General features: G+C 23.4%; 1 protein-coding gene across 2 annotated transcripts in view; it reads left to right on the forward strand.

The window, feature by feature from the left end:
* The window catches only part of LOC114132717 (alkaline phosphatase-like), a 200,339-nt gene that overhangs the window by 127,835 nt on the left and 49,436 nt on the right, over nt 1–23,068 (forward strand). For both annotated transcript variants that reach the window (XM_050210838.1, XM_027998257.2), the window contains exons 6-8: nt 2,160–2,338; nt 17,909–18,116; nt 21,015–21,155. In XM_050210838.1, coding sequence (XP_050066795.1) covers nt 2,160–2,338; nt 17,909–18,116; nt 21,015–21,155 — 528 coding nt within the window. The remainder of the gene's footprint in view (nt 1–2,159; nt 2,339–17,908; nt 18,117–21,014; nt 21,156–23,068) is intronic.

Consider the following 23,068-nt stretch of genomic DNA (forward strand, 5'->3'; position numbering starts at 1 on the left):
AAATCACAAAAACACTTTTTAATTTGAAATAGAGTAATTAAATTAAACATAGCGACGAAAATCAAAGGTGTGTCTACGGGGGAGGCAGGATAGGCAACTACACACTTATAATGAAAATCGTAAAATTTTTGAAACCATAATAAATAAACTGCTAGTGTAAAACTTACAATAAAACGGAATAATAAAATATTATTGAATAACGCTTTATCGCAGAGATCATGTCATATTATGAAAATCGAAAAATATTTGAGTAACAATGATTTTATCCGACATTTAGTTAGAAGAAAAATCATGTTGATAAAATATTATTATGTATGAAATAAATTTGATAACATAAAAGGACCAAATTATTATGGTAGTTAGGTACTTACTAATAACTAATGAGTGAACATAAATGTTAAGTTTAAGTCCTTTTTAGATAAATAATATGTACAATCTTCAGTTAGAACCACTTCATCCCGCCCCTTCAGAATTTAAGCGAATTTGAATAGATTTAAACAATAAAACCTAACCAACCTAACCTCAGGTAGTTACTAATTTACAAAAATTTAATCTTACAACCTTGTTATAAATTATAATAGATACAATACATTTTTTTTAAATTTTATCATCAAATTATTAGATTATGAAAAAAAAAAGAAAACGGAAATCGGTAAACATCAACAGCAATAACAAGATGTTATTATTATTCATGAAAATAAAGAGTAATTTTAATAAATCATAATTATTTAAAAGAATAAACATATTTAACCTTTTCATACATTTTACTAGGATTTCATATAAAATAATTATAAAACCTATGTATTACAATAATACCGCATATAAATATATCAATCTTCGTGATACACTATGTAATATGTATATCCAAATGTAATAATATGATACCTGTGTGTTGCCATTGTTAATATATCTCTTTGTAATTTTGGAAATTACGATACTATTGTCGACGAACCGTCACCGTACAATGTCATAAAATATTCCGACTGTGGACAAATTTTTAAACACCGTCCTTAACTACCCGTTTCATCAATCACAAAACAATTAATTTTTTTCTCAGCCGTTTTCTGAAATAGAATCGCTCAATTGTATTTGCTTTCTACTCTTAAAAAAATTTAAAAAAACTGTAAAATAAAATAATTGAAGGGACAATTGTCTCAACAACAATCTTTATTCTACGAAACAGAGTGTACCAAAATAATTACTAGGTAATGAACAAAATATAAAACATTTTATGTAATAATATTCATTATAAAGTTATAATACGGAGAAACATAAAAATACCATTGTGTATCAGGATTTATAATGCTATTTTATGACATTGTGTATTCAATTAACTCGAAAATACTACGAATGAAAATAAAAATGCATAGATTTTCGTCATTTTTTGAAGTAATTGCACGCATCGAAATAAATATAATTTATCATATTATTATTACCAATTGCCGGTTTTCAACCATAGCTGAAACAATAATTTCTATCTCAAAAATAAAATCGCTTCAAAAAAGTGTACCTAAAAGGTTAAAAATGCACAAGTACCAATGTTTAATATCTAATAAAATTTAATGTTAATAGACTAAAAAATTATTTTAAATTAGAAAACTACAGAACTTTTTTTTTTCTTCATATAATTTCACCCATCAAAAAACTCCGATACATTTACCACCTCTGAACATGGTGATACCGATAATTCTAAACTATACAATATTATTAAATAATTCATTATTTTTTGATTAAGTGTACAACACAGTTCAACGTAAGCAGTGAATATTATTATACATATTGTTCTTAAGTTTTCCTGATAGCAAATATGCGATATACCTTAGATTCCTATTCAACCTCTTAACAGATAAAATTGATTCTCTCGCACTCCTAACTTTCATTAATTTCAATATATTTTGCCATTCACAAGCCTTTTTCCACACTCATGTATCTCAAACCAACTATCTTAACAATTATTATCCAACCATTATCATCTGATCCTCACTACTAAAAAAAAACCACTCTTTTTCACTCTAATTAGTATAATATATTATTATATATATTCATAATGTATGGTGTATGTATTTTAATTAACTATTAATAAATAACTTCATTGCTTCCCGGTGTTTCTCATATTTATGTATAAAATAAAATAATAATGTGTATTTTTTTAATTTTAGGTAAATCGACTGGACTAGTTACCAATACTCGAATTACTCATGCTACGCCATCGGCGTTATATGCACACTCACCTAGCCGATATTGGGAAGATGACGGAAAAGTGCCCATTCCTGCAAGAAAATCCTGTAAGGACATTGCCCGCCAACTGGTAGAAGATGATCCTGGTAGATTTATAAATGTAAGTTATTATTATTATTAAGTTAGAATGTCATTACCTACATAACGACATTTGTATTATAACCTTGTTGACAACATATTTACCACATAATTGTTATTTATTACTGAATGTTGATTTTTAATAGAGAACCTAAATTTAAGTTAAATATTATACATAATAGTAAATTAATATTTCTTTTTATAGATAAAACATATTAATCTTATTTTTAATGAATGACTCTAAGTTATTCGAGTATACTAATCACAACATTCCTTATGTACAACTGATGGGTTTTATTTTCTATTAAAAATCGTTGGCGCTTTATTTCAAAGAAACTATTAGTAAGCAGCAAGAATAATAGAAAAGACTTTTCAAGATTCTATTAAAACAATTTGTTAGCAGTTACACAGAAATAAAATATTTTAAAATGTTATCTATCATTAATAGTTATGAAAAAATTAAATTTAAAGATGCTCTATTTGCATTCCACAATCAATATACTAACAAGTAACAATAAAAACGTTCCTAATTTTGGTTAGTGAATATAATTTTTACAATTCTATAGTTCTAAACTGTCTCAGACAATTTTTTTAGTTTTGATTTTAATTCAACAAAAAACAAATATTTTTGTACTAGCATAAATCATAGTTTTGAATGAACCTCAAAAAAGATTAATGCATATTTTAAGTGTAAGACAGAGACTGGTGCTGGCTATTCATCATTCTTGGAATAACTTGGCAGCGACAACGTTGGTAGATTGAAGCAACCAAAAAAAAAAAAATGTTACGACTAGGTACACAGTTTGAGGCATTTAACAAAGTTGAGAATTATAAAGTCATATTTTCTAAATAACATAACTTTATTATTCTAAAGTCATATTAAAAAAATGAATTTTTTAAAACGTTTTTATGCCATTAAAGTATGTTATAACACTCAACTATAATATAACCACTAATATGTATAAGGCAAATATGTATACTGTATCCATAGTTAACTCCTTGCTAGTATACAGCGTATTTTCTACAAAATGTAAAATTAAAAATTATAATAAAGATTTATACTCATAATTTGTATTTAATGTATGATATAATAATATATTTTTTATATTCAAGAAGCAAATGCAATTTTCGTAAGACAAATAAATTATAATAGTACAATCTATTAATAAAATTCCTTAATTATAATTTTGTATTCAATAAATGTATATTAATTTATGATTAGAACGTAGTAATTATACAATTTTAAAAGTTATTCATGATTGTAGCCATATAAGAAAAAAATATATACACTGAAATATTTCTTCGTTATAATGAAAATAAGCATAAAATATTAAATAAATTTTTGAATTTTTACAGTAATTCATTAAATATGATAGCTTTGTTCCTTTTTAGCTTTATATTAATGATATATGCATAATAAATATTATACTGCATAAACAAAATGACCTATTATTCCAAAATAATCGAGTTTAATAAAATTGTAATTAGAGATAGGTAGCGGTTGATTTTCATAAAATATTATATTTTAAATCTATAAAATCGTTCTTGAATTTTAATAGAGAAAAAACTAATTATAAAATAATCGAATTTATTTTATATTTAAATTGTATCCGACTAAATTACAGGGTAGATATTTTGTTACATAAATCCATTTATGTATTAAGTTTTTCTAATTCATATTTTTGAATACCTTAATAATTTTAGATACCAATATATTTTTGTTAATATTATATAAAAAAAATAATTTAAAAATTTTTTTCTGAAAAGTAAATGTCAAATGGTTGATGTTCAAGTTAAATAGTTAGATAAGGTACATTATTGTATACTTAATTTAATTATAAAACAATAAAAAGCACATGATTTAAAAAAAAAAAATTCTAAAATACTGTTTAAAATAAATTATTAAATTATAGACATCATAATATTATATTTTTTTTTTTTGTATTTTATTTGATAGCGACTAATAAGTTTTAAATAAATTCTCATTGTAGGTACCAACTAAAATATTTTTATTTTAAAGGGTTATTAATTATTTTATTTTAAACAATTTGTGTATCAAAATATTTTTAATACGAAACTATTGAAATGAAATAATATTAATTTGATTATTTTATTATACAAATAAATTGTAATTAACATTATTTTGAGAGATCAAATTACATGATATAAGTTTTTCATTAAATTTATTCTTTGTCAAGCTGGTGTTATGTCACAATACTTCAAATGTAAAAAATTTATAAACTTACTCATCCCTATTCAGATAAAAAAATTATTCAAGTTTAAATTTATAATTGCCAGATTATTATATTTAAATGGGAAAATATGCTAATGGTAATGTTAATTACCAAAAACTTTTTGTATACCTACGTTATTATACTACTCTAATTCCACTTAAAATCTTTTTAAAGTATAATTTATTTATTTAGGTAAAAGTGTTTAAAGTTAACTAAAAGTTGAACTATTTTTATATAATATTATATAAGCGTTTATATCATATTTTTATTAGTCTAATTTGCTTGTTTATAATGTATTGAAACATGTTTACACATATATATTATAAAAAATATAAGTATAGTAATTCCATATTAATAAATAATCACATATATGATATGTTTAGTTAACAATTTCCTTAACATATTATCAACAATGTATAATTTATCATTTTTATAATAGATAGTTTGTTAAAATATATAAACTTTATAGTCTTAATAACAGTTGAGTATTAAAATTACGAAACTTTATTCAAATACTGTAAGTACATTTTACTAATTTCATTTAGATTACACTATTTTAGTAGAATAAATAAATATCCCTCAGAAGATTAAGACAGTTAAAATACTAAAATACAAGAATAATGAATAAACAATGTTTAATTTTATTGTTTCAATAACAAGATTAAACATTATACTAGTCATTTTATAAGTCTTGTAATCGACAAAAATATATTACTTATATATTAGAATTAAATTTCAATACTTTCTTTTATTTTCATATCAAATTAAAAATATTATTTAATTAATTATTCAATATTTTTTACAAATTTTTACTCACTGATAAAGTACATACAAATTTAAATAAGAATTATTTTTTATAAAAAAAATATTCATGATTTATCATATTACTTAATAAACTTATCACTAATGTATAATTAGTATAGCTCCTTTCCATTCGAAATTAATTGTTAAATGCACACTTATATGTCATAGTATTAAAAAAAATAAATTTAAATTTATTTTTAATTATTTTTAATCTTGTCAGATTTAATCGAATAACATGAAAAAAATAAATTAAATAATAATTTAAAACTTACCGGATAAAATGTTTATTTTAACTTATTTCTAAAGGAGATTAAGTTATACAAAAAAAGTGCTTAACTAGAATGAAAAAACTACTCTAAAATCATTTTGGAAAATATGTACATTGTTGCAACGTAAGTATTTGATAAATGTAAGCCTTGCGATATTTACTAATATATACAAGTTTAAATGATTGTGTTCAGTCTGGTACTATAAATAGTTTAAGTACAAATACATAATATTATCATCGGATAAGGTGTTAATTATTCGTTAAAAATATTTACAATCTGATACAAGTCCTCTATTACATAAATGGTAGTTAAGGATACGCAAGCAATTAAAATGGTCCAATTACAGGATTTCAGGCGAACTTTTTATGGTCATTAACGTTTTTATTATCGCTTATCGCATTCTGCAGTGTATAATAACTATTATACAAATTTTTGGGTGCTTAAACTATATATAAAGTTAAAGAACGATTATTTATAATTCATCGAAAATATTCCAATATTATCAAGATGCTGTAAAAAAAAAGGTTCATAATTTAAACAAAACAAACATAAATCTGGAAATGCCATATGAAAAATAGAAATAAAGCAATTATTAACGCTCGATGATTTAGCCGTACATTTATTTATTACAAACTTCTAAAAGTCACAGCTTCTAACACATAGGTATTTGACTATATGACACAGGATGTTTAAACTACTGAGAGATCCGGTGTACGTTATCAAACTAAGCACCAACAGCACTTACGCAACATGCATTACAGTACCAGGTCAAAGGGAATAATTAGTGTTTAACACAAAACTTAACAGATATAATTTGAAATATTTTTTTTAAAAACATTTATTGAATATATACATCAATATTAACATATGTTTTTTTTACTGTCTATGTATGTATGTATTAGGTATATAATATTAGTATTTTTAATATTATTTACATATTGCAATAATCTATAAAATATTATACATTTATATGTATAATATGTTAACTGACGCATGTACCTAATAAAATCATATTAATTTACAATGATATATTATACGAACTACTATTATAAATCATGTATGCTATATTATTTACAAATTATATCAATAACAATAATAATCTCATATTTTTCAAATTTTAAAGCAAGTACGTGCTGTTGCAGTATAAGCAACAGATTATGTCAATTTTATAAGTTGTTTTATGCTTTCATTTCTATGGAATTCATTATGGCATATTATATTAAATTTTATAATAATTGAGTATTATTTCATTTTTTTCATTTAAACAGATTTTTTTTTTGAAAGTATAAGAATTATTTTAATTAATTGTTAACGTTATTAAACTAAAATTATATTATTTTATTACAATTTATTTCTGTTTACTCTATTGTATAACGACATAGTATAAAGTTGTTACTTTTTAATACTCCATTATTACAATGTTCAGTTATGTGAAATATTACTGCTAACTTTAGTTGGTGGTTTCTTTATTTAGCGGAAAGTTTTAGTACTCGTTAAAATGCCTAGCAAAAATAATTCATTAAGTATAGGTACTGAACATATATGTTTTAACTTTGTAAATTATTGTTACTCTTTTTTTTTAGTTAGTGTTATTCAGAATTTTGTTCATTAATTGATTTTATATTTTTGAAATAAATTCGATTTATAAATAATTATATAAATAATTTGATACAATTTATTGTTATCGTAAATATCATTGACAATAGAAGACTGAAAGTGTACAAATATAAACTAGGCTACCGCAATATTTTAACTTATAAAGAATTAAACTCTAATAATTATAATATTTCGATAATTTTGTTCAGTCTTTAATTTATTTTAAAGTCAATCTGATTTTCTTATTTTTTAATATTATAGAATATGACCACTGAGAAGGATTAAACTAGATTTAAAAGGTAATTTCATTTAAATGATTTTGTATGAACGGGTATAATGCGTATAATACTTTTTAAAATACACTAAATTTAAATAATATAAGGTATAATATATTATATATAGTATTATAAGGTACTTTATTTTATCGACATTTAAAAATACAATATTTTTTTAAATTAAATTTGTTTTATTCAGTATTACCTTTGTAGTTTTGTTTGTTTACAAAAATGAATTACTTAAACCATCATCATAAATAATTTAAGCCAACAAAATTACTTTTTATATCTGAATAGCCAAGATCACATTATAAATTTATAACCTATATAAACCAATTTATAAAATATCTTTATTCTTTAGTTATTAATATTAAAACATTGGTATATAATACTAATTAATAACATACGATTAATTATATTTACGTATATTTTTTTATTAAACTGTTTTTGTTGTTTTGTTATAACCGTTAATACTGTCATACTGAAACATCGCTTACTGGCTATCTGGCCGTGAAAATAAAATAACTGACAATGGCAATGGCAATGTATCAATATAACCTTTTTATATCCAAACTTTTTTTCAACACTATTCTTGACATCCTTAAACTCATAAACTTTAGCGGAAATGGCTCACACCTTCAATGATTTCACAATAAACACATTTTCTACAGAAAAAAAAATAAATCCCCCGAAAAATTAAATATTTGAAGAAGAATTGAGAACACTCCTTTAGCTTAAATAGTCATGTATTTGCATTTGTATCAAATATGTCACCTATCGTATTAAATTGTAAATATTATATTTTCTATAGATATAAAATAAATAAATAGTAATTTTTTTTGCGTACTTTCGAAAATAATTATATGTTATATCACTTATACATATACACACACATATATATATAATTTTATATGACGTGCATAAACAAAGTAAGCTAACAAAAAAAAAAAAAAAACGACGCAATGTATTCTGTATTGCAATGTATTATAATAAACAGTATGAAATACATACTAAAAATTATATTTTAATCAAATTTTGAATAAATATAATATACCTATTATATTATTTAAGTGATTATATACGTTTCTTAAAAATAACTATATAAGTTTAATCGGACTCATTAAATTATTACAGTATAAACATTACAACCTACTACGATATCAATACTGTTATTACGGAAAAATTTAGAACAATTTATAGCTATAATTTTGGACCGTCTTTTAGTAAAGTTTATATATGCCTTCTTTTCTCTAATATAAACTATATCTAAAATATTGACATTTATATAATAATAATGCCATATCGAATTATAAGTCTATACAAGATTTTTAACTCGACATAACACCTAAACACTCCAAAACGTTCAAAAAGTAACATTTTTAATTATTCCTAAAATACATATTTGTATCTTGAATTTCCATTACTTTTTGCATTATTGATATGATGTTCAAATTCTTTATATATTATTCACTACAGATGCTTTTAATAAGCTTTAACTTTAAAACTTGTAATTAACTTTAAGATAATATAACATAAGTATTAAGTAGGAACCTATACAAATGTATTATACCGCGTATATGTAACCACTAAATGATTAATTTAAGTAAATAATATACTGTAAGTTAATACACGTTGAAAATTATCCGATTTAAAAATGTTAACGTATTTTTAAACAAACAAAATTAATTCAACTTATAGTGAATTCAGGAGAGATTTATCAAAAATCATAGTAAACAAATTAAATTTACTTCAAAAATTTGTAAAACGCATTAATAATTAAGCATCTACAAATACCGTGTTTATCATTCCGTTTTATAACCTAATATTCATTAGAAACTAACTGCATTATAAATACAGTTATTTCAAATAATTATTTGATTGTTAAACAGTAAATGATTTTACAACATAGGTAGCTTATTAAAACTATAATTTTAAAATCCATACATAATTTATTTATTAAATTCTGTTCGTAGTGATAAGTATTCAATATAATATTACTACTACATAAGCTGCCAATTACGATATTTTAGTTTGATATTTTTAGTTATTTAGTCATGACCTAGTAATTTTAATTTTAATTTACTGATATGCATGATCAATGTTACTTGAATGATTTTAATTTAGTTAGAATATGAAATAGTCTCTGAGTTGAATACATAAATTGAATTTAAAATTAACTTTATTAAACAAAATGAATAATTTTGTAAATATACAATAATATTATAAAATAATAAATAAAAACCTTCTCTTTTTAATTTTTTTAGTTTATTTTAAATTGATTTTTGGGGTTTATCAATTCAGTTAAGTACAAAAAGTAAACATATTTATACAGCGTGATAAAATACAATATAAAATCCAAAAATCCTAAACTACATATATAGATTTAATAGCCTAAATACTGAAAGTAAAGAGTTTTATCCTCTTCAAATAAAAAATGAAAAATAAAAAATTTTATATGTAGCTCTAAAATAAAATAAAATGTATTGGTTTTATATATCTGTTGGTTGTTGAAAATTCAACTATTACTATAAATAATATAAAATAATTGTCTGAAAAAAATCGAAATCTGTAACACGAAAATGTAACCAATAAAAAGTGAAATTATAAGAGTGTAATCAAAATGTATCATCATCAATAATCGATAATCAATATTCTAATCATCAACACCCGTCAACTAACACCAAATTGGCCGCAAAAGGCTTCTTTCCATAAACAAAGGATTGCCTTACTTTGTATCTAAAAATTTAATATTTATAATATAAAATACTTAAAAATAAAAAATATGTCGAAGACATAATAATATATAAAACTTGTTTATATAATAGAAAGAAAATTTCGTCATTTTTGGCAATTACTAATTTATTATCAAGATTATTATATTATTTTATATTCATTAAACACCATTAAATCATTATTGTATAATTGAAGCCATATTATGTGTTGAATATATGAATATGGATATTATGAATATATGAATTAGTTTTATAATATGCTATACACATATTATATAATATTTATGCACTATATTAGACTACTGTGTCGATTTAAGTTCAAAATACTTCAAATCAAATAACGTTTGTCCATGACGCGTTTTTCTATTTTGTTTCGTCGAGTTTTAAAGTCACAATCGTGAGTCTCAATACTATCGCAGCAACTGATTGCCGTTTCTCCATCTGCCATTAAACTGTCAAATAGGAAAATGCGAATTAAAAACGTGACCTGTCTAACCGATTCGTACAAACAATAGAACTCTTTACACGCAACTTTCCTCTCCACACACCAACGCCATCATAACAGAACCGTCCACGTAGGGGTTTCACACACCAATCCTATTCGACCACAAATCGACTTGACTGCTTTTGTGATGCAACGGATATACCCGTACCTTGTTAATAAAATGGTACCATTCGTATTGTGCGTAAAAGTGGTATAGGTGAATTTGTGAAAAAAGCGTGTAAAAACAGCCTTTAAAAAATCTATAATTTCATTTTAGCATACACTTTAGTAATTTAATTTATAACTGAACAACAATAGAACCTGCATGATTTCTCATTTTAATGGTACCTTTACACATCAGAACAATGCTTAATAATATAATGCTAATAATAATGTACTCTGCCACTCTAGGTATATACTCCTGAACATGGACAATAGAACTTATCTATACTTATACAATTTAAAACCAAATTGAAATAAAGACATATATTTTTTTTTAAAGGTGTGCTTTTAATTTATTAAAATAAATCATGATTCTGAAGATTAATCTCTAGGTATATATTAAAAATTAAGTTTACGACTTATTATTTTTATTTATACAAAATAATTTACTTAACTTACACCACTAATATTACAGCTCAATATTGTTTTAAATATCAATATTTTATTGCATTAGTAAAACCGTGGTACATATTTTTATGTACCCACATACATACAATAATTATTACATATACATTATACGCACATAAATAACAATAAAAATAAAATTACATATGTATTCATTGTTCTATATTCCATAAAATCATAATATTATTTAACAATTTAAAAATAAATATTTTAATAAGCATTTAGATCACACGTAATCTTGTATCATAAAATGCCATCTTAATTGTGGTTATTATTTTAATTTTTAGTAAACTAGTCTTGTAAACTAACAATTCTTATAAAATTCATATTTCATCAAAATAAATATGATTTTTCTTCAAAAATTATGATTCCGATCTATATAACTTTATCTTAGTACATTATGACAACAATTATTGTACACATTTAAAACACAAACTTCGTTCAGGCGAAGTTTGGATGCACTCCAATGGCGCTTGAGTATATTTAACAAAAAAATTGTGTACATGGTTGCTGTAATACATATTTATAATAACGAAGGCACTTTAAATGAATGATGTGATTATCAAATGTATAAAATATTAAAGACAGTCCTATTTAATTCTTATTAACTAAGGTACTTGTGAAAAGTCGTTTTGGGGTATGCACAAACCTCAAATTAATAATTAGATATTATTAACAATCCAGTCATCTGCAGGCTGATCGGAAAATGAAAATATAGCCTTAATCTTGCGCCTTACTACACACATTAAATTTTAGTCACTAGATGTATACTCGTAAAAACATCCCAGAACTTTGATCCTTATCTTCTATCAATTATAGTATTTATACTACTATTTAAAGATGCGCTCAAAAAAAAATAATAAATGAAATTGAAAGAAAAAATCTACTGATATATAGTGTACTCATAGATTATACTCAAATATTAATTTATCGATGCACATTATAATAATAAACTGATATTATAAAAATCATAGGTTTTTAATGTATTTTTTTCTTGAGTCATTGGCCAAGGTGGAAATATAATACCATAGCTTTGGAGGACGAAAAAACACTAAACGTTCATTATTACAAAAGACTTAACGAACCGTATTTGCACAATAATTGTACTCATTAATCAAGTAAACCGGACGAATTGGTTCTGAAGAATTCTCTCGAAAACGTCTTGATCGGTAGCATTACGTTACATACTAACGTGCGCGCGCCACTATATATTATTATAACGACGTTACCCTGTAAATTGAAATCGGTTAACAAGATACTCGGTGTACTATTTACTAAATACTTATCGTTTCGTTTCAGATCGTGTGTGCAACTCAGCAATTGATTTCGACGCGTATCATACACAAATTATCATTAATTTTTTTTTTCTAATCGTAATAAATTAACTTTTCACCTTGCGTACTAACGAATTGTTAAGACATTTAACGCTTCAACATTTGAGACATTCCACTTAAAAACAAATGCACTATCATACATTTGTAAAAAAAGGAATTTATTTATCGGCCATCATTATATTTATGGAATCTAAATGAGTGCATTCAGCATCACAATTCACTTACATTCCTTCAAAAAATTACTGCATTCCAACAAATATAATAATATTTCTAAGTACAGAGAAATAACTCTAAACAATTTATTGCATAAATACAATTTTAAATAATAACACATTATATCTTTTGAATATGATAATTTTAACGAAATTACTAATGTTATTTATTAATTTTTAATAAAAGATTTTAACATAAAATGATATTAATCAATATTTCTTGATTAGTGATAATTATATGTTTTTTGTATATAATAATTATTGTTTGTTATTTTACAAAATAATAATATTAAACCATGTTGTATAAATAGGGATGATCATCATGCATCAATTTCGTCGTGTTAAAATGGTGAAATACTAAAAAAACGCTCTCTACCTTGATAACTACTCAAAAAATTACACTAGATATAAAGTATCAGCTATTAAAAAATATTTACCTCCAATTTTTTAAACAAAATAAAATCAATTAAATCAAAATTCAGGATGCCACATATCCAAATTTAGCTTAGAAACAAATCAAAATCCTATTTTTACCTTAGAATATATTTAAAAATTACTCAAATAAAAAAATTAACTATTAACAAAGATAAAATATTCAACCAATGCCATCATGAAATTATTTTAATCTAACCATCATTATTTTTGATTTACCTCAGTTTTCTTATCAATCCAGTAATTACTCTTCTCATACATACATAAAACTCTTTGAAACAAATGGTATTTAAGCTAAATATATCTATATCTTTATCACTAAGTTTTTGGAATTCTAAAAAAAATTATGAGGTAAAATTATCATAATGATTTTTTCATATTATTCGTGTTAATTGCAAAGGAACTTATTTCAAATATCATCATTTTTATAATAAATATGTTGTTAATAAAAAAAATTATACAATAATTATACAATAATTATTAATATTTCAAATAGGCGGACTCTCATTCATTATCCAGTCCATGTTTAAACTTATGATGAAGGTAATGTCAATAATGCATATTCTCGTGAATGTTTCTTCAAAAGACTAGAAATATGCTTGAAATTCGTAGAATGCATTTCTATATTAAATGCATTTTTATTCTGAGAACAGAATTTAACCGTATAAATTACACTCGTGTTAAAAACATATCCATCAAAACTTTTTTTACAATTGTTTGTTAAACAACAGAAGTTAATTAACTGCACGCACAGTGAAATAGTATGTTGTCTATACAATATAAATCTTATTTTATGATTTGCATTCAAATCATGATCATATATTCTATTTAATATTATATGTACTAATATTAAACCGTATTCACATAATAATAATATGAAGTATTCTATATAATTTATATAAAGTATGTAATTCATGTTTTATATGAAAACACGGAATTTTGTATTTCTTCGATAAAGAGGATATAGTAAGAATGGAGATAATAATAATAATAATATAAGTCTCTACAAGAACGTGTAACTTTATTTCTATAAAAAATTATTGTAGTATTATAATTTCATAAAAATGTGTTAATATAACAGTAAATTGAAAAAAAAATATTCCATTTCCATTATATATTATAACTTAAGTTTACGAATAGAATATTTTAATATAGTAATTTATAGTAATCTAGAATATGTACCAGTAGACGACATTAAAACATCTATAACACAAAAAACTAAACTCGGTATGACAAAACTATTGAGATTCCGCCCCTCTTTCAAACAAGCTTAAAAAGTTCACTAAGAAGTAACCCATCTTAAAAAATATGAACAGACGACAAAAAGTTTCTCTAATCAAAGCGAGAATAAGACACTCTCTTTTGACCCACGTATTGTTAATCAACTAAGACCCACCACCAATATGAAACAAATGTTAACAAGACCTTACTATTAAGACTGCCCAGAATTCCAGAGTATACGAAACACCTTATGGATACCAGACAACTTAGAAGCCCTTGATAAAGACAATGGTAAAAAAATCTTAAATTTTCTCACAAAAAGTAGTTTTACAAAATAATTTATGACTTTATTAAAATATGTATATTGTATACATGATTTACAAATGATAATGCTAATAACTAACAGCCTTAATTTTTGAATCTTCTTTTTTTTCAATAATAAAAAAAAAATTAGATGACCATTGATAAAAAATTTGAAAAATTAAGGAAATCATTTTTTAGGCTAACCCATATATCCCAATAATCATATCTATTATTTTTTAAAGAAGTTTGTCTAGAACCAAAAACATTTTTTTTCTTATTAATAAAATATCAAAATAAAGTTCCGAAATCTATTTACTTAGACATATTATTTTATTTTTTTACATTCTCTCTATTTCATTGTATAATATAACAATTATTGATTTACCATATATTTAAAACAATAGTTAAGTTAAAATTTTCCATACGGAAATAATAGTGTTACACATTTATAAGTATTTAAAGTTATGCATTTATACTTATTTATCTTTTCTATGTAATTTTTAGCAATTGCACTTATCTGTTAAAACTATATCTCCTATTTATACTACAGCATATTCTACTTATTATAAATATGAATATTGTATTAGCCGATTGGGTATGTACTATGTGGACTTTTAATTATTGTTTGTTTTTTTTAAATTTCAACAATAATGCATAATATTTTTGTATGTTTTTATACTATAACAATACAAAAAATTTTTATAGACATTAATGATATCAATATCAAAATGAAGAAACAGAATAATTTGTCATAGTCATTATGTACTACATAACCATATATTACATAATATTCACACCATCTAAGTTTTATCTACGACATGATACATCATATATTATATGTATATTATCAGCCTTGTGAAAGATACTTTTCAAAAAATATTCAAATAGTCCAAAGTTACATATATCTTCTTATTTTTCAAATGCATTTAAATTTAAGTCACTCAGTAATAAGAGTTATACAGACTGTACATTAAAATTGTTTAATTAAAAAATACTTGGTCCAAACATTCTTTTTTTTTAAGTACTTGAGTATTTAAAAATTATTTGAATACTTTTACTTTAATACTTTACAAGAATATACATTTTATATTGTACTATATCTATAATGTTTTTACTATTTATGTATTATGTATATTATCATTAAGTATGAAATACATACTAAAATATTATTATATACGTATTCATATATACATTTTTCACCACTACAAACAAAATAAAGGTATAGGGATTACCTAGATTCTCAAAAAAATACCAAAAATGACAGGACCTAAAGACCACAAAAACCAGTACAGGTGGAGCTTATAAAGCTAGTTATTTAGATTTTTAATTATCTCTGTAATAATTAAAATATTATTATCAATAAAACAACTATATTTTTCATCTCAGTTATATTTCAGAAATAAAAAAAACTCAGACAAACATATTAAATTACATTATGTAAATAAAATCACCCATATTTTACCAAGTTTTACTTATTATCTTGAATTCAAGGTATACCATACATATTATGTATATTTGAGATTAAGGGTAACTCGATTATAGAATACTAATAATCTCAGAATATGCATAATATGGTCTGCACTATGTGTTTTATTCATTAGATCAACATTTATATTTATCTTAATCTCACTTTACATCCTTCTATAACACAAACTAATTTATATCAGTATTAGAATTTAGAATATCAATTATAATCGAAGATTTTTAAGGTATGTAGTTCGTCAAGTGTGTACTTTTAGGTTTTTGTATAATAACTAATAATGAGTTTCGATACCTTTGTTTTGCCAAAATGAGGTTCTTCGTTACCATAGTTGAAATATATTATATTATATTAATTTTACAACCGCTTCTCAAAATATATTTAAACCATCAACATAAATTTTATAATTTAAAAAAAAATTGTCATTACAGTAATACATACAAGAAAATAATTATCACAATCACCAAACTCAATACTACATAGTCATCCTATACAAATTAGAAATAATAATTTACAAAAAAAAAATACTATAAACATTACACTAATCAAGACGACGTAGTGTGTATAATATATTGATATTATATATAAACATACACATTCACATAAATACATAATAGGTATATGGTATATACATTAACACACACATACATACATCACTAATCTACGTACATAATAAATTATACACCTACTAGAGGTAAAATTTACGAATATTACCCTACAATTTAATAAAGCGAAAATTGGATAATAAACAAATCCTTTTACCAATTTATTCATCTTATTCCATGTTTGTCATTTCTACAATATATATTTACATATTCAATAAATCAAAAAAAAAAAAAAAAATTGAACACTAAAATAATAAAAACTATTATTATTATAATAATATAATTTAATTCATCTACCCACTATTCTATTTTACTGTCTTTTCCATAATATTTTTTTTTTTTTGTTATTTTACAATACTTCTAGCACAAATAATAGCATTCCAGTAACCCAAACCTCCACTGAGTATTCAAAGTTTTATTTAAATATGAAATTCAATCGCATTCTATTATCTTTTTACAATAAAATTAGGCGACTTATTTAAATTATATTATGTTAAATCCGTTTTCAATCATTATTGTACTTCATTCAATACCTATTCCTATTATAAATATATATATATATTAGGTAAATTAGAATAAATAAAAATCATGTGAAAAAATTTGATTAATAAATCATTTTTTCGAGTAATTTGAATATAAATCAAGATTGAAAAATTGTATTATAATGTACGTTATAACACACTATGTTCAGTTTTAAAATTGTATGAAAAAGATAAAAAAAAAATGTTTTTTGAATTTATTCCCTTTATATTAAAAATAAATGTTATGTACTTAATTTTGTACCATATTGTACATGTAATAATATGTATTCTATTCTTCTTATAAGATAATAAAAACAAACATACTTAGAAAAAATATATTAGTTACACATACATTCGTCATTCATATACATATACATTGTTTCTATTTTATTACAACATCCAAAATATAATAGACTTGTTAAACTTTGAAATTCTAACATTGTTAATTCAATTTGATTTAAAGGTGATATTAGGCGGAGGCAGAAGACACTGGCTACCAAAAGTAGCACAGGATCCAGAACAACCAACAGACGAAGGTAGACGATTAGACGGCCGGAATTTGATAGATGATTGGATTAGGGATAAAAAAAAACGAAACATAAAAGCCGAATATGTGTGGAATAATAGTCAGCTGGACAAAATTGATGCGAAAAATGTTGATTATCTTTTAGGTAAGACTTATTCAAATTATTGAAATATTATAAAAAGAATAAAATAATAAAATTACAAAAATTTAATTAAACAAAAATTGTATAACATAGAAGTGGCCAAGCATTCCCAAATATATACCATTCAGGTTTTCCAGTCAATCTTTCTTTGACGAATCGCATCGGCACCGTTGTGCATCTCAAACCTCTCATTACATAAAACCTAAAAATTAAAACAGATTTTACGATTACTAAAAACAACTACCGAAATTTCACTATAAATCAATCAACCACATAAATATATGTAGGCTTTTTACATAACAGCACAACTGGTATTACAGTATTTTATTCATATTTTGTGTATATTAATAAATACCAATAATATTTATAAAATCATAACAATATATCACGGGATTGTTTATTATTTCAACTATCTTAATCTAAATGTATAATAAATAAGTTTAAAAATATTTATTATGAAACTGGATAGTGGATACAAATCCCGTCAATTAGAAAATTGAATATTAAAGGAGAATATCTGACTTGGTAGAAGTACCTTATTCAGTGAGTTACAAATTTACCCTATGTTACTTAACTAATTATTTACATTACTTCTATTTTCATCAAAAATAAATTTTTTCTAGATGTAAAAATAAAAAATAGACAACACAAACATATCAATGATATTGGATCATCCACATGGTTCCCCAAACTAGCGTAGTATTAACAACTTTATTAGTTTATTATTATTGTTATTATTGTATTCTGAGATTCAATTCGTGGATGACCTTACATTTTAAAAACAATTCTAAATCAGTTAAAAGTACTTAAAGCCACACTTTCCATTATGTTTTTTAGTTGTTGAAAGTTTTTGTTTATGATTATAGAAACTATTGAGAAAACTAAAAAAAATTCGATTTCTGAATGTCGTAACATGAAACTTTTTGAACACTAACACCCCAAAGATAAAAATAAACATTTTTTTACAATAAATACATTATCGATTATCCCAGAAATTGCAAACAGTTTACTCATCTAGAATTTAAATAAATGTAAATGAAATTCTCAAGCATAGACATATAATACATTTTAGTAAGAAATAAATTAAATTCTTTGTTTGTACGTAGAATTATTGTGGCACAGAATTAAGTACTAAGTAGTCCACCTCAATACATCATACTGATGTATAATTATATCCTAAATTAAGTATTATAATTTTAAAATTATTGTAATAATGATGTAATATTATGTATGTTAGAACAGATGAAAATAAAAATTATATCTCAAAATTCAATATGTACAAATAATTAATACATTAAACATTTTTCGACTCTACCCGTTATATCATACATAAGTTCAGAATACTATCAAAAATGAAAAAAAAATTATAAACTATTTTTGGAATTTATACCAATAGATTAAAAACGCAATAAGCACATTTTTATACTTGATATTTATTATGTTTTTACTTTTTTATTCTTTTTAATAATACATAATTGAGTTTATAATGATTGTTTTAAAAGAACTTATTAGTTATTAGTAATTATACTTAATATCATTAATTATTTAACTTTCGTAAAGTTACTTTAAACGTTAAAAAAAATATTAATTTGTTTCATTAGTGAAACTGTGATACATTTCGTTATCTTTTAATCTTGTTATTATAATTATTACAAATAAATTATGTTTTTAGTGCAAACAATAAAGGAAGATAATAGTACATACATTTTATTAAATAGTCTATATAATTATGTTTAAAGTGGGTTAGTATTTCATGCATTTATATGCGTGTACAACGTTATGTGTACAAAATACATTCGAGTATATAAGGTCATGTATGAATGTTTGATGTACTCAATAATAATAATAATAAGCATTTAACTACGTTGAACACACAGTCACATAGAGTGGTTTCTGGTTATATTATCTGCGCCAATTTACAACTTAAGTTTTTTACTTTATATACATTTTTTTAATTTTCTCTCATAATTATCATACAATACACAATTACTCTAATAAAGTTTTCAAGGTTAAATGGGTAATTTATATATATATATTATATATTAAAAATATCTTATAACGATAATAATATAATATAATGTAGTTACTTATTATGTAAAAAAAATTGATATATTTTTAATTGATTATAGGTTCATGAATACGTTTATAACATAGATTCACTTTAAGAATGTTTTTGTTAAATTTAAAAATTCTTAGCTAATTAAGAAGTTTCAATAATTGATATTTTTATGTTATAGTGAAGAAAAGAATAAAAAAATGAATACTTAAATACTTAATAAATAATATAATGTTTATTGAATTAGTCATAAGAAATATTATTTCGATGGATAGATTGTTGAAATATATGAAATTATTGTAGAATCACTTTAAAATTTCTGGATTAAATAGGAGTAGTAAAAGGAAAAAATTTAAAAAAATTCTATATTTCTGTTATAGTTTTAATACAATTATTATTTCCTTTCAGAAATTTATATTTCAGATAATAGTTTATTAGTTAAGGTTTTTTATTTTATTTTTTGTCGACTTCCATTAAATTGTTTAATTAAATCTTACATTTTATTTTAAAGTTTATTGAAATCTTAATATTGAAGATAATGTTAAAATAGAAAACTTTTTGGTAATTTAGATAAAAATACATATTGTATTGTTCCCACGAACTATGTGAAATTTAACACCATGAGAGAATCTTAATGGGGTGGTTTTTTTTTCATTAGTACTTTTGGAAGGGAAATTTTTGGAAACGATTCAAGAACAAACAGGAATTGTGGCAAAACCGGTGTCTTGTGACGATCCTCGATTGGCCGTGAGCCCAAAATATCGGCTGTTGAAATACATAATGTCTTTGATACAAAACCGCTGAGCAAAGTCAAATAAAAGAAATCGTGTTTATATGTGTATTAGGTTTGTTTGCGTATTCGCATATGGAGTTTGAGGTAGACCGAGACAAAGGACAAAATGGTGACCCACCACTACATGAGATGGCCGTCAAAGCGTTATCTATACTCCAGAAGAACAACAAAGGATTTTTTCTATTTGTTGAAAGTAAGTATATTTTAAAATTTCACCTATTCAATATTATCATAGGTTTTTTTTAATCGGTCATAATTATTATTTATACCAAATAAATTATTAACAACTTAAAAGTTTATGCATGCTTAAGAAGCATTGCAATAAGTGTGTTAAATATTATACTTTGTTAGAATTTAAATAGATAATTTATCAAATTACTTACCAAGAAATTTATATATTCAAATTCCTCGAGTTCAAGTTCGTATTATGAATGAGTGTGTAATCAGTTCTGTAAGCCAGAAAGTCATGAAAATATTTTGAATATACCTATTACACCATCCTTCTGTTATTTTAAGTATCATATTAGATTGTATTAATTTTAAATGCCTACTTGTTACACTATTAAAATGTAATTTAATCTGTAATGTGAACATTTAAATGTATCTTAAAGGCTATATGATAGTTGTGGACGAATTATTCAGCACAAGATTATAGCATAACAATTGTGGACATGAGTTTCGTTATCATAATACCAATTGCGGACATAAAGTTAATAAAAACCACGTAAATTGCTACTCTACCGCTTTGCGTTTGACACTATACCGCTTATACCTTCTTCCGTATAAGTGATCGTTCTCAATGACCGAGTAGTTATGTTCAAGATTGTTTTTTATTTGAATACCATGTGTGTCAACATTTAAAAATTCGTTTTACATCTTTTTTTTTGGTACCTGCCACCGTTGAATTTCATTGCACATTATGCGATGTAAAACAGAACTTAAAACCGTCAATCAGTTTTTTAGTTTTTCACTGTACATTATGTAATTTGTAGTAAAGGTTGTAAAATTGTTGTTAAATTTATTTACCTAAAATATTTTTTTACAACTGTCTCAAAGTTGCCGATACAATCTTAATTCTGGCTGATAAATAATCAGTCCAATAATGTTAATCATCGATATAAAGCAATTATTAATAAACTTCTGAAATCGTTATATCAAAAATAATAATTGAATATTAGTCAACAATAGTATGATTATTTGTGTCCGCAATTTTTATGTTAAGATTTTAGGTTTCGTCCGCAGTTCACTTCGTTTTTAATACTTTGCATGTACTTAAAAAATACCAATCTTAAATATTTATAAATAATTATTATGTACATATCACACCTTCAATAATATACTAATTCATTAATGAACTTACTAATTATTAAGTATATAATATAGTATCAAAACGAATTTAAATAATTTCACTAAATTATTATACTTAATTGCTTAGATGAATAAGTTTGGTAAACATTTAGATATAAATTGTATCTCCTTAAAAAAAAAGGTTTAGGTACATTGATTTTAATCATTTCACTGATGTAATATTAGTTAGGTTGTAACCTTGTAAATTTTTAATTATTTATGTTCATTTCTATGTGGCTAATATTTAAAGTACTAATGCATTCGATACCTTTTGGGAAGATACATAGCCATATTAAAAAAAAAGTATATGTCGCATTAATTGAACTAAATTTCAAACTAATACGATATTAAAAGTTATAAAAGTTCAACTGTTAAATAAATAATTTTTAATTTTTAATACTCAACATTATTTGTAATGTTTGAATAATTTTATACAGTTTGATAATTATTTAAATTCAAATTATAGATCTCATTGTGACATTGTGACATTGAACTTTAAATAAAGTCAACACATACTAAACATATGTATTTTCTTTTAAAGCTAATTAAAATAAAATATAGCCTTTTTTCCATTTTTTGACAAAATTTACACCATACGTTTAAAATTAAAGTCTATACATGTTAATTATTCAGTTTCCACTATGTCTAAACGAAAATAAATTGCCCTTTCTCTAAATTACATTATAACCTAATTTTGTTAAAACATAAAAACAAAGTAAGTCCTCTCACTTCACTGAAGTGGTGTGCGTATAATGGGTC

The sequence above is a fragment of the Aphis gossypii genome, chromosome 1, assembly GCF_020184175.1.
Source record: "Aphis gossypii isolate Hap1 chromosome 1, ASM2018417v2, whole genome shotgun sequence".
NCBI lineage: Eukaryota > Metazoa > Arthropoda > Insecta > Hemiptera > Aphididae > Aphis > Aphis gossypii.